The sequence below is a fragment of the Erythrolamprus reginae genome, chromosome 11, assembly GCF_031021105.1.
Source record: "Erythrolamprus reginae isolate rEryReg1 chromosome 11, rEryReg1.hap1, whole genome shotgun sequence".
NCBI lineage: Eukaryota > Metazoa > Chordata > Lepidosauria > Squamata > Dipsadidae > Erythrolamprus > Erythrolamprus reginae.
Genome location: NC_091960.1, coordinates 11,688,727 through 11,702,715, shown reverse-complemented (window position 1 = coordinate 11,702,715; position 13,989 = coordinate 11,688,727). Strand labels below are relative to the sequence as shown.

Below are 13,989 nucleotides of genomic sequence, written 5' to 3'. Positions count from 1 at the left end.
ATGCCTGATGACAGAGGTGGGTTTTAAGGAGCTTACGAAAGGCAAGGAGGGTGGGGGCAACTCTGATCTCTGGGGGGAGTTGGTTCCAGAGGGTCGGGGCCGCCACAGAGAAGGCTCTACCCCTGGGTCCCACCAGACGGCATTGTTTAGTAAACAGGACCTGGAGAAGGCCAACTCTGTGGGACCTAATCGGTCGCTGGGATTCGTGCGGCAGAAGGCGGTCCCAGAGATATTCTGGTCCGATGCCATGAAGGGCTTTATAGGTCATAACCAACACTTTGAACTGTGACCGGAAACTGATCGGCAACCAATGCAGACTGCAGAGTGTTGGTCTGACATGGGCATATTTAGGAAAGCCCATGATAGTTCTCGCAGCTGCATTCCCCTCCCCCAGGGTAATGGACGGACAGATGGGATTGTCCTTGGGAGGCAAAACCCACAGCCACTCTGTCTTATCAGGGTTGAGTTTGAGTCTGTTGACACCCATCCAGACCCCAACAGCCTCCAGACACCGGCACATCACTTCCACTGTAGAATCAATATGAACCAAATGCACCTATATCTTATTTGCTTGGTAATATCATCATCATCATCATCATCATCATCATCATCATCATCATCATCGTAACAACAACAACAACAACAGATTTGGAAGGGACCTTGGAGGTCTTCTAGTCCAACCCCCTGCTTAGGCAGGAAACCCAACACCACTTCAGACAAATGATTATTTAACATCATCTTAAAAACTTCCATTGTTGGAGCATTCACAACTTCTGGAGGCAAGCTGTTCCATGGATTAATTGTTCTAACTGTCAGGAAATTCTCCTTAGTTCTAAGTTGCTTCTCTCCTTGGTTAACTTCTACCCAATATTCTACCCTCAGGTGCTTTAGAGAATAGTTTGATTCCCTCTTCTTTTTGGAAGCCCCTGAGATATTGGAAGACTGCTATCATGTCTCCCCTGGTCCTTCTTTTCATTAAACTAGCCGTGCCCAGTTCCTGCAACCATACTTCATATGTTTTAGTCTCCAGCCCCCTAATCATCTTGCGTCTTGTTGCTTTAGGAATATATAACCTGCAAGTGATAAAGAGCCAATTGGAAGATGACGCCATCTATGAATGCCAGGTTGGACCCTCAGAGAAAAGCACAGGCATAATTTCCCGTAGAGTGCAACTGACAGTGCTTGGTAAGTATAGCTGCAGTCACACTGCCTTAGGAAGATCTCTAGAACTCAACTTGGATTATAGCAGGACTGTCCAAGCGGATTTCTTCAAGGGATGGATCAGCATTGCAGGCGGTAGGGAAAGCAAGTAGGATGCTTGGCTGCATAGCTAGAGGTATAACAAGCAGGAAGAGGGAGATTATGATCCCACTATATAGAATGCTGGTGAGACCACATTTGGAATACTGTGTTCAGTTCTGGAGACCTCATCTACAAAAAGATATTGACAAAATTGAACGGGTCCAAAGACGGGCTACAAGAATGGTGGAAGGTCTTAAGCATAAAACGTATCAGGAAAGACTTCATGAACTCCATCTGTATAGTCTGGAGGACAGAAGGGAAAGGGGGGACATGATGGAAACATTTAAATATATTAAAGGGTTAAATAAGGTCCAGAAGGAAAGTGTTTTTTAATAGGAAAGTGAACACAAGAACAAGGGGACACAATCTGAAGTTAGTTGGGGGAAAGATCAAAAGCAACATGAGAAAATATTATTTTACTGAAAGAGTAGTAGATCCTTGGAACAAACTTCCAGCAGACGTGGTAGATAAATGCACAGTAACTGAATTTAAACATGCCTGGGATAAACATATATCCATCCTAAAATAAAATACAGAAAATAGTATAAAGATGGACCATGAGGTCTTTTTCTGCCGTCAGACTTCTATGTTTCTATGTTTCTCTTCTGTGGACCAGCACAGAGGTGGTGGGGTGGGGTGGGAAGATGGGACGGACATCTCCTGCAGTACCCTGTTGGCCAAAATGGAGCACAGGGTAGCCCCCACCCCATTTTTGGCCTGGATGACCTCTTGAAGCAAAGGCTTCCTCGCAGCCCACTTTGAGCGGGGACGCTGAAAATGGGCCACCTGGGGTTCTCTAAGCCAGCAAAGGCACCGTGGGCTGGTCCTTTGATATTTTCAGGTCAGATTTAACAATGATTCCTATGGTGGTTTCTGTTTATTTCTCATATTAACAGTGATTCCTATAAGCCAGAGGTGTCAAACTCAAAGCCTATAGCCAGGATCCAGCCAGAGGACATCTGAGGGCCTTTGGTATCTTTGCTGTCCTATTTAAATTAGTATTACAGTGTCCTCTTCCAGGATTCAAAGAAGAAACCAGTTCAGCACAACGGACAGGGACAGCTCCATATATCACCTTCTCCTTCCCCGTCTCCTCCAGAAAATATTCAAAATCTTCTGCATCATTAATTGGAGGGATATTTTTAGAGGAGCTGGAACGCCCCTCTCAGAATGAGCGGTCAGTAGTCTGCAGGCAAATGGTTTTTTTTAAAAAATGGCCTCAGACTCCACTTAGGACTGTGATGGCAAACCTATGGCATACTTGCCACAGGTGGCACATGGAGCCGTCTCTGTGGGCACTCAAGCTCAGAACTTAGCTCCATTGAACATGCACACGTGTTTCCTGCCAGCCAGATGGTGTTGAGGTCTCTGCTGTGCATGCATGGGGGGTGGGGGGATCACTTACGCACACATGCACAGGGGCAAGTCACATATAGAGAGTCATGCGTGCATGTGCAAGGGTTGTGCATGTCAGAACTGCACTTTCAGAAGATAGCCAGCCCAAGCAGTCAACCAGCCCAACCAGCCAGCCACAGACCAATGGATATGGAGTTAAAGTCTTCAATGAAACACAGCAGCAGCAGGAAGTCTTGCAAAAATATATTTACTTCTTATTTACACTACTAACTGTGTTCTATCTTTACTATACATACACCCAGTAACGGGCAGCCAAATTTTTTAATGCCACACTGTGGGTGTGGCTTATTTTGTGGGTGTGGCTTAATGATCATGTGACTGGGTAGGAGTGGCTTGCCATCCATGTGACCAGGTGGGAGTGGCTTGAATGATCATCATCGTTCAAGTGAATTGTTAAATCCTCGACTTGCAACCTTACCAGTGTCACTCGCTGGGGGGACAATTTGCTTTGTGTTTCCTGCACTCTCCTTCCTGGATTGCTCCCCTGCCTCAAGATGGGTAGTTGGTGAACGGGTGCTGCAGAAGCATAAATGCTGCCAGTGCTGCTTCCACCCACGCCTTCTGCTTGCACCTCAGGTGGGAGGTGGCCATGTGAGGCTAGACGGGAGCTGGGCGGGAGAGAGGGAAGCCCGTCCGAGGCCAGGAAGGAGGAAAGAGGAAAAAAGCAAGGAGCGCAGATGAAGCAGCAGCAGGAAAAAAAAGGGGAGCCGAGCTGAGACCACTAATCCAGGAAGTGACAGCCGCCAATCAGATGGAGCTGCACACACATCTTCATTTCTGCTGGTGGAACTGCATTCCACCCCATCTTTATTATTATTATTATTATTATTATTATTATTATTATTATTATTATTATTTTTTATTGGATTTGTATGCTGCCCCTCTCCGCAGCCTCGGGGCGGTTAATAACAATGATAAAAAACAACATGTAACAATCCAATTTAATAAAACAACTAAAAACCCTTATTATAAAAACCAAACATACACACAAACATACCATACATAACTTGTAATGGCCTAGGGGAAGGAATATCCTAACTTGCCTGCTGCCCACCCCTGCATACACCACAGTAGTATCTCACTAGTATATCACTACAACTATCTCAATTTCTGTAACTCACAGGGACCAACAGATCAATATAGCAATTCAGCAACAGGAACTCCAGAGAACGGAGCACACGTCACACAGAGCAGGATCAGAGAGCAGAGAGAGCAAAAACTAGAGCTCTTGCATATTCAAATACTTATCACCCAATCAGGTTGCTGCCTGCTTAATTCACTCAGAATGACTCAGCATTCTCTTTGTACTCCTTCCTTCTGCATTGAGATATTAGCTCAGGATATTGCTTCATCCTGACAGTGCATGCATGCACAGGGCACGAGGAGGGCAGAATGCACAGGGGGAGTAGCGCATGCATTGCATTACGGGAGCCTGCGCATGTGTGCTTTTGGCACACAGCCACAAAGAGGCTAGCCCTCACTGTCTCAGGATGACATCACACACTCCTTTTGGGTAGGAGACACATAAAACAGGCATGTGAATTTTCCGATGGGCTTAACACCCCTCATTCACATTACGCTCACCTACCTCTTAGCTGGAAGAAACCCAAGCATTACCTCAACATTGGGCCTTCGCTGCCAAAAGAAGTGATTTAACATGTGCAACTGACCCTGCCAAAAAGGTTGCATGTCTCTGCGTTAATACAATCTACCCTAACCTAATCTAACCTTTATTAACCTTTCTGTGTTTCCCCAGGAATGTGTTCTGTAGGAACGCCCACAGAAATAGGGCAAGAAACCCGTTACTCATTCAATTCAATCGGGCTAGAAAACCTCTAGTTTCAAAGATATGTTTCACTGGCATAGGAAGTAGTCTTTAGTTTGCAACCATTCAGTTAGCAACTACTCTATCTTTTTTTTTTTTAAATTAAAATTAGATTATAGAATAAAATACATGTTCTGTCGGGCTCTCAGGTAGACTCCTCCCAAAAATTCACAGGTACAAATTTCAGACACACACACGTTTGAAAATTCAAAACAATGTTCTTTATAATGAAAATTCCCTTAAACCAAGCCCTCTTTTGGTATAGCAAAGAGCACCCGTCTCCAACCAAACTGGTAATTTGTACAAGTCCCTTATCACTTCTGTGATACTTAGCTTGCAGCTGTGAGGCAATTCACAGTCCTTCTTCTTTCACAAAGTGAAACACACTTTGCTCTGGTTTGGTTTCAAAGCGGGGAAAAATCAGCACACACAAAAAGTCAAAGTCAGTAAAGCAGTCACGAAACACAACGATCAGATAATCCTCCACAATGTCCAAATCCACAGGCTGCTATTTATAGCAGCCTCATTAATTACCACAGCCCCACCCAACCACAGGTGGTCTCATTTTCTTTGATAATAATCTCTCAGTTGTTGTTGCCTATGCATCGCTCTCTGCATGCTTGGCTGTATCATTAACTCTTGTTTTGAATCCAAGGAGGAGCTAGATAATTGATCTCCTTCTGAGCTGTCTGCCCCACTCTCCTCCTCCCTGTCACTCATGTCTTCTTGGTCAGAGGAGCCTTCATCAGCAGATTCCACCAAGGGCAAAACAGGCCTGCAGCATGTGGATGTCTCCCCCCACATCCACAGTCCTTGGGGCAGGAGCTGGGCCAGAGCTAAGCACAACACAAACATATGAAAGCAAATAATAGGGCACAGTTGGGAGGAAAAGGGGGATGAAAAATCCAGGGGGCAGGGGGCGTAGGGAAAAAAAATTATTAGATTTGTATGCCGCCCCTCTCCGCAGACCTGGGGCGGCTCACAACAATAATAATAACAATGTGATAATGTAACAAATCTAATATTTAAAAGAAAACATCTAAAACGCCATCATTTTAAAAAACCATACAACATAAGCATACCATACATTAACTTCCAACTCTTCTCTATTGCAGTAGAATAAAATATTTACATTGAACCTCAACTTTTCCCTTTTCCAAAACAACATAAACTATCCATTTCTATAGTAAATCAATCTAATCCATAAAACCCCAAATCAATATTTCTTTTTTTGTCCACCTCAAGCACAAACTCGCTCTCCATGTAGCAACAAAAGTACTTTTTCTTTCATCAAAACGGTCATTTTAGCCATCCCAAAGGTGCTTTTCAGGAGGCAACTGGACTTCCTTGTTTTTTTTTTTCTTTGAAGATGTTTTGCTTCTCATCCAAGAAGCTTCTTCAGCTCTGGCAGTCAATTTAGCCAACTCTGCCAACTTCTGTTGCCCTTCGTCCAGGGTGAGAATCAAAACGTCCTTCCATTTTTGTGCATACAATATTCTTGCTGCCCTCAACATATATAAATAAGATCAAGGTTCCATCCCCCCCCCCCTATTTCCTTTAAACCCAAAAATAAAGTTTTTGGTTTCATCTTTATCTTCATTTTCAGAATTTTCAGTATTAGAATATGATTTTTACTCCAAAATTTAGCAACTGTTCAAAGTTATAATAGCAATAGCAATATAAAGCCCTACATGGCACAGGGCCAGATTATCCTTAGGGTCCCATCGACCAAACAATGTCGTTTGGCGGGACCTAGGGGAAGAGCCTTCTCTGTGGGAGCCCCGGCCCTCTGGAATCAACTCCCCCCAGAGATTCGCACTGCCCCCTCCCTCCTTGCCTTCCGAAAGAGCTTAAAAACTCATCTTTGCCGCCAGGCTTGGGACTCTTAGATCTTCCCCTGACCACTGAATGCCTTAAGTACGATTGCTGAATGTTTGGTTAATAAGTTAATTTTTCAGGTTAATCTTCTCTTTCTAATTGTTTTTAATATTGTAGTACTAATTGGATTATATTTCTGTTCTTTTTTTAATATATGCTGTGAGCCGCCCCGATTCCTCGGAGAGGGGCGGCATCCAAATCCAATGAAATAAATAAAATTAAATAAATAAATAAATAGCATTAGCAATAGCACTTCGACTGATATACTGCTTCACAGTGCTTTACAGCCCTCTCTATGTGGTTTAAGAGTCAGCATATATTGCCCCCAACAATCTGGCTTCTCATTTTACCCACCTTGCGAGGATGGAAGACTGAGTCAACCTTGAGCCGATGGTGAGTGTTCTGTCTGGGTGCCCCCAGACTTCAACACCAACTGGAAAAAGCAGCCAGACACCCTGGTAAAAGCAAAAGCACTTTATAGTGTGAAAAATAAACACAGAGAAAAACCTGTTCTTCCCAACAGGCAGGCTATGAGACTTCACAGCAGAGTCCTGATGGCCAGACAATACAGCAGACTTCTTGCCGGCACACCCACCACTGTAGAGAATAAGACCCACACCTTTTCCCCCCAAGGTTTCAGTATTCAAAGTCACAAACCAGAATTCCAAGACGCCAAAGATCACAGCCAGGTCCCAGGACTCCCAAAGATAATACTCCACAAGCCAGGAAGGGTGGGTCTGCCTTTTCAGCCTTTCCAGAGAGCACCAAACCCAGCTGTTGCCTCTTTAGTGCTGAAAGTACCTGGCTAATTGTCCCCTTCGTTGTGTTGCTCTTCTCTGCCGGAGATCGATGATTGCTTGTGCATTTTCATCTAAGGAATCCAGGCTGCTTGCTGGGGAGAGCTCCCTCTCGGGGGACTCTGGCTGTCCTCCCTCTCCCTCAGCCTGAGATTCCTCCCCGTCTGCCTGAACCTCCTGTTCTTCCTCCTCCTCCTCTGAGCAGGAAGCCGGCAGAGGATCAGCCGTTCCCTGAGGGGCCTCAGACGGAATCACAACAGTGAGATTCGATCTACCAAACTGCTGGCAGCCGTTGATCAGCAGAAGTAGCTTGCAGTACTGCACTGTAACCACTGCGCCAGCATGGCTGTTACATGGTGCAATGCAATTGAAAATAAATGATGGTCATAGCATCCGCCATGGTCATGTGATCAAATTTTAAGTGTATGTATTTATAACAGATGCAGCATCCTACCATCATAAATCACAATTTATAACCTTCCTGGTGTTGTGGTTAGCTCTGGCCCAGCTTTTGCCCCAAGGAATGTGCAGGTGGATGTAGGGGAAACACCCACATGCTGCAGGCCTGTTTTGCTCCCGATGGAATCTGCCGACGAAGCCTCCTCTGACCAAGGAAGCGTGAGTGACAGGGAAGAGGGGAGTTTGGCAGACAGCCCAGGAGAAGATCAATCATCTGTATCATCCTTGGATTCTGAACAAGACTTAATGACACATCCACGCATGCGTAGAGTGATGCACGGGAGACAACAACTAAAGGATTATTACAAGACAAAATGAGGCCACCTGTGGTTGGGTGGGGCTGCTGTAAGTAGTGCTACAGATAAAACTGCAACCTGGTGTTTTAGCCTCATGGCAGTTTATCTGATTCATTGTTTCGTCAAGATCATGGTTTTTTGCTCTTCAGGATTGTGCATGTGGACTCTCTGGACTTTAGAATTGGACTCAATTTCCCAGTTATTGGGTGAGCAATTGGATTGCATCTAACCTGTGCCATGTGTGTACCAGAAAATCCCTTTGACATTTAAAAAGGGAGCTGTTTCTGTTTTTCTCTTTATAAAAACTTTTGGGTTTTCCTTTTATCGTGTGGTGTGCGTCTTCCTGGACTAATTACCCTGTAATTACGAGCGGTTGAAACAGGCCAGCAGAACACCTGGCCAGATTAATGACAAGCAAAGTCAATTGGAGGAAGGCAGATTTGCTTAGTGACCACATGATTCATTTAACAACGGTAGCAAAAAAGGTTGCATAATAGGGTGTAACTTATTTAGCAACTGCAACCTTAAGCACTATGGTTGTGCAGTGGTTAGAATGCAGTACTGCAGTCTACTTCTGCTGATTGCTGGCTGCCTGCAATTTGGCAGCTCACATCTCACCAGGCTCAAGGTCGACTCAGCCTTCCATCCTTCCAAAGTGAGTAAAATGAAGACCCAGATTGCTGGGGGCAAGAGGCTGGCTCTGTAAACTGCTTAGAGAGGGCTGTAAAGCACTGTGAAGTGGTATATAAGTCTATTGCTACTGCTATTAGTTAATAATGGAAATTCCCCTCTCAAATTAACATAATAAGGACTACCAGTAACCATTAAAAAAATTAAAAACAGAATTTTAAAACAATTATATCTCGATCTTTTTTTTATCTTTTTGCTCAATTTAGAAACATAGAAACATAGAAGACTGACGGCAGAAAAAGACCTCATGGTCCATCTAGTCTGCACTTATACTATTTCCTGTATTTTATCTTACAATGGATATATGTTTATCCCAGGCATGTTTACATTCAGTTACTGTGGATTTACCAACCATGTCTGCTGGAAGTTTGTTCCAAGGATCTACTACTCTTTCAGTGAAATAATATTTTCTCACGTTGCTTTTGATCTTTCCCCCAACTAACTTCAGATTGTGTCCCCTTGTTCTTGTGTTCACTTTCCTATTAAAAACACTTCCCTCCTGGACCTTATTTAACCCTTTAACATATTTAAATATTTCGATCATGTCCCCCCTTTTCCTTCTGTCCTCCAGACTATACATATTGAGTTCATTAAGTCTTCCCTGATACGTTTTATGCTTAAGACCTTCCACCATTCTTGTAGCCCATCTTCCTTCATCCTTCCAAAGTGGGTAAAATGAGGACCCAGATTGCTGGGGGCAAGAGGCTGGCTCTGTAAACTGCTTAGAGAGGGCTGTAAAGCACTGTGAAGTGGTATATAAGTCTATTGCTACTGCTATTAGTTAATAATGGAAATTCCCTTCTCAAATTAACATAATAAGGACTACCTGTAACCATTAAAAAAAATTAAAAACAGAATTTTAAAACAATTATATCTCAATCTTTTTTGATCTTTTTGCTCTATTTGCTTCTTTTTTTTTGCAGTTCCCCCCAAAAGGCCACTTTTTGTAGAGTACGAGGCTAACAGCATGGTGACTTGGATTGCTGGCACGGAATACACCCTGCACTGCCATGTGGAGGATGCCCGACCACCGGCTGAGATTGCCTTCTACAAAGGTGAGCCCAGAGCCTGAGCATCCCAGCAACCCTTCCCTTCCCTCACCTTGCTTTTTGGAATTCATGTCAGCCGCTGTATAAATTCTTCCGTAGCCAGCAGGAATTGCAGATCTTGCAGAAGTCATCAAGCATCAGTAAATTTTTCATAGGCTTTTTGTGCAAAACACAAGGGAACCTGCGGTGTCTGCGTGGGGTGAGGAGTTCAAGGCAGATACAGCAACTCACAGTTACTTTGCAGAAATTGTCACTGGGGAAAGTCACACTGTAAGCCATCATTTGCGGATTCGAAGCCAGAGGTAACAATTTACCAGCAGGGGTATCAAACTCTAGGCCTGCGGGCCGCAACCAGCCCATGGGGTGCTTAGTTTTGGCCTGCAGGGCTGTCTTGGAAACAGTGAAGGACTGGCCCATGGCCCTCCTAAGCTCCTTTTTTTGCTGGCAGAGGATTTCAGGAGACCATCACAGCCAAAAATGGAGCTCGGGAGCCTGTTTTCGCTGGCAGACCATAACCAGTGATGGTGAACCTATGGCAAGGTGCCACAGGTGGCACGCGGAGCCATATCGGCTGGCATGCGAGCTGTTGCGTTAGCTGAGCTCCAACATTATTTATTTATTTATTTATTTATTTATTTATTTATTTATTTATTTATTTTTATTTATTTATTTATTTTGTCCAATACACAATGAGGGTTTTAGTGGGTATATATCTATATACACATAGTAAAATACATGATGAAGGTTATAGAGGAGATACTCATAGTAAAATATATCTAAGAAAGAATAGAAAAGAAGATATCAATGAAAGAACAGAAGAAGAGATATAGCAATAGAAGAAAGGTATAGGAGATATAGGAGAGCAATAGGACAGGGGACGGAAGGCACTCTAGTGCACTTGTACTCGCCCCTTACTGACCTCTTAGGAATCTGGATAGGTCAACCGTAGATAATCTAAGGGTAAACTGTTGGGGATTTGGGGATGACACTATGGAGTCCGGTAATGAGTTCCACGCTTCGACAGCTCGGTTACTGAAGTCATATTTTTTACAGTCAAGTTTGGAATGGTTAATATTAAGTTTAGATCTGTTGTGTGCTCTTGTGTTGTTGTGGTTGAAGCTGAAGTAGTCGCCGACAGGCAGGACATTGCAGCATATAATCTTGTGGGAAATACTTAGATCTTGTTTTAGGCGTCTTAGTTCTAGGCTTTCTAGGCCCAGGATTGAAAGTCTAGTCTCGTAGGGTATTCTATTTTGAGTGGAGGAGTGAAGGGCTCTTCTGGTGAAGTATCTTTGGACATTTTCAAGGGTGTTAATGTCTGAGATGCGATATGGGTTCCAAACAGATGAGATGTATTCGAGGATGGGTCTGGCAAAAGTTTTGTAAGCTCTGGTAAGTAGTGTGAGATTGCCAGAGCAGAAGCTACGTAGGATTAGGATTAGTTCCGAGTCTTCCAGCAATTTGGAGCTGCCTGTTGAGGCTCTGAGACAACATAAATTGTCTTATTGAGGCAAATGCACTGTCTTTGTGCCCCTATCACAGAGGTCTTCAAACCTGGCAACTTTAAGACTTGTGGACTTCAACTCCCAGAATTCCTCAGCCAGCCATGTGGCTAAGTTTGGAGACTCCTGATTTAAAGCAGCAGCATTTGTTTTTCTGGGAGTTGAAGTCCACAAGTCTTAAAGTTGCTAAGTTTGGGGACCCCCACCCTATGAAGAGACTTGCTTGGAAAATGCAGCACGAAGAGAAATCAGAGCTGTCTTGCACAGGCCAAATAAACAGGCCGAAAGAAGGATTGCGAGGCAGAAGATATCTCACAAAGCAATGCAGGCAATTTACCCATGGCTGTCTTTCCAATTTTAGCTAACTCCATCTCCAAATATTTCCAAGCCCTTTTCCTTCGCTCATATTCCGTGGCTCAGTTCATGTAATTTGTGGATTAGATTAAAATGAGGTTGGATTACTTGTAGTTTCAGCGAAATAATTGAATACTAGATGAAGTAAAACCCACTGCACCACTGGATGTGTTAATAATGAAGCTACAGTTTAGATATTTTGGACATGGAACGAGTCATTGGGGAAGAATCTGATGTTTGGAAAAATTAAAGGCAATTGATTAAAGAGGCCAACAGAAAACAAGGTGACTATTTCTGATGATGCAAGTAGGTGCTTACAAGAAGCAATAATCCTGGAGAAAAATTGTCCACGAGGCCACAAAAACATGGAAGCGACTTGTTCTGTCTGGGTCCCTCCAGAAGCAAACACCAACCCAAAAAGAGAAGCCAGACACACTGGTAAAAATCAAAGGCAGTTTATAGAATTCAAAGCAAACACGGGTAACAGAAAATGTCCTTACAAACAGGAACACGCTGAAACTTCAAACATGTTTCACGAAGGCCAGGCAATAAAACAGGATTCTTGCTGTCAAAAACAACGCTGGAGATAACAAACATACGCCTCCCCCAAGTCTTCCAGTCTTCTAGGCCACAAGCCAAGATCAGAGACGCCGAGAAGCAAAGCAGGGTCACAGAACTTCCAGTTGATAACACTCCACATGGCTGAAAGGGCTTGCCTGCCTTTTCAACCCTGCTGAGGAGAATCACACCCAAACCCAGCTGTTGCCAATTCAGTGATGCCAATACCTTTCTAATTGGTCCGGTCTCTGAGCTGCACGTCGCTGTCTCATGTCAATTATAGCCTGTGCTTCTTCATCCAATGAGGCTAGGCTACTGTCTGGGGAGAGCCCCCCCCGGGGCTCTCAGGCTGCTCCCCCTCCTCCTCTTCCTGACTTTCCTCTCCCCTGTCTGCCTGGTCCTCCCCCTCCTGTTCACTGTCCTCCTCCTCCGGGCCTGGATCCAGCAGAGACGCAGCCGGTCCCTGAGGAGCCTCAGGCTGAATCACAACAAGACTGAGTGATTATACAACAAGTTGTGGGAGCTCAATCATTGTTTTAATATGTTGTCGTAATATTGGACGTCAAAGTAATAGAGTTGTTGAAGCGTGGAACTCATTACCGGACTCCGTAGTATCATCCCCTAACCCCCAACATTTTACCCTTAGACTGTCCATGGTTGACCTCTCCAGATTCCTAAGAGGTCAGTAAGGGGCGTGCATAAGTGCACTAGAGTGACTTCTGACCCCTGTCCTATAGTCTCTCCTATATTTATTTATTTATTTTATTTATTTATTGGATTTGTATGCCACCCCTCTCCATAGACTCAGGGCGGCTAGCAACAGTGATAAAAACAGCATGTAACAATGCAATATTAAAACAGTTAAAAACCCTTATTATGAAACCAAACATACATACAGACATACCATGCATAAAATTGTAAAGGCCTAGGGGGAAAGAGTATCTCATTTCCCCCATGCCTGGCGGCAGAAGCTTACGAAAGGCAAGGAGGGTGGGGGCAATTGTAAAACAGAGTCGACTGACAACGAGTCAGTCGAGGTGACTGGGGCACGTACTTGTCCACCTGTCTGGGAAGAGTTTGATCTGGTGACACCTGATGAAGTGGACAAGGCCATTGGAGCTGTGAGTTCCGCCACCTGTTTACTGGATCCGTGTCCCTCCTGGTTGGTTTCGGCCAGCAGGGAGGTGACACGGAGCTGGGCCCAGGAGATTACCAACGCTTCCTTGGGGAGGGGAGTTTTTCCATCACTCTATAAAGAAGCGCTTGTGCGCCCCCTCCTCAAGAAGCCCTCCCTGGACCCAGCTGTGCTTAATAACTACCGTCCAGTCTCCAACCTTCCCTTTATGGGGAAGGTTGTTGAGAAGGTGGTGGCACTCCAGCTCCAGCGGTCCTTGGAAGAAGCCGATTATCTAGGTCCCCGGCAGTCGGGTTTCAGGCCCGGTTACAGCACGGAAACTGCTTTGGTCGCGTTGATGGCGGGCCCGGGACAGGGGTTTGTCCTCTGTCCTGGTGCTCCTTGACCTCTCAGCGGCTTTCGATACCATCGACCATGGTATCCTTCTGCACCGGCTGGAGGGGTTGGGAGTGGGAGGCACTGTTCTTCAGTGGTTCTCCTCCTACCTCTCTGGCCGGTCGCAGTCGGTGTTAGTGGGGGGACAGAGGTTGGCTCCTAGGTCTTTCCCTTGTGGGGTGCCTCAGGGGTCGGTCCTCTCCCCCCTGCTATTTAACATCTACATGAAACCGCTGGGCGAGATCATCCAAGGACATGGGGTGAGGTATCATCAATATGCGGATGATACCCAGCTTTACATCTCCACCCCATGCCTAGTCAGCGAAGCGGTGGAAGTGATGTGCCGGTGCCTG

General features: G+C 44.9%; 2 protein-coding genes across 2 annotated transcripts in view; one reads left to right on the top strand and one right to left on the bottom strand.

Moving 5' to 3' along the window:
• Positions 1-13,989, bottom strand: part of LOC139173994 (IgGFc-binding protein-like) — an 842,349-nt gene that overhangs the window by 154,218 nt on the left and 674,142 nt on the right. The window lies entirely within an intron of this gene.
• Positions 1-13,989, top strand: part of NPHS1 (NPHS1 adhesion molecule, nephrin) — an 87,589-nt gene that overhangs the window by 4,815 nt on the left and 68,785 nt on the right. The window contains exons 3-4 of the mRNA XM_070764152.1: positions 1,063-1,185; positions 9,587-9,718. Of these exons, the coding sequence (XP_070620253.1) occupies positions 1,063-1,185; positions 9,587-9,718 (255 nt within the window). The remainder of the gene's footprint in view (positions 1-1,062; positions 1,186-9,586; positions 9,719-13,989) is intronic.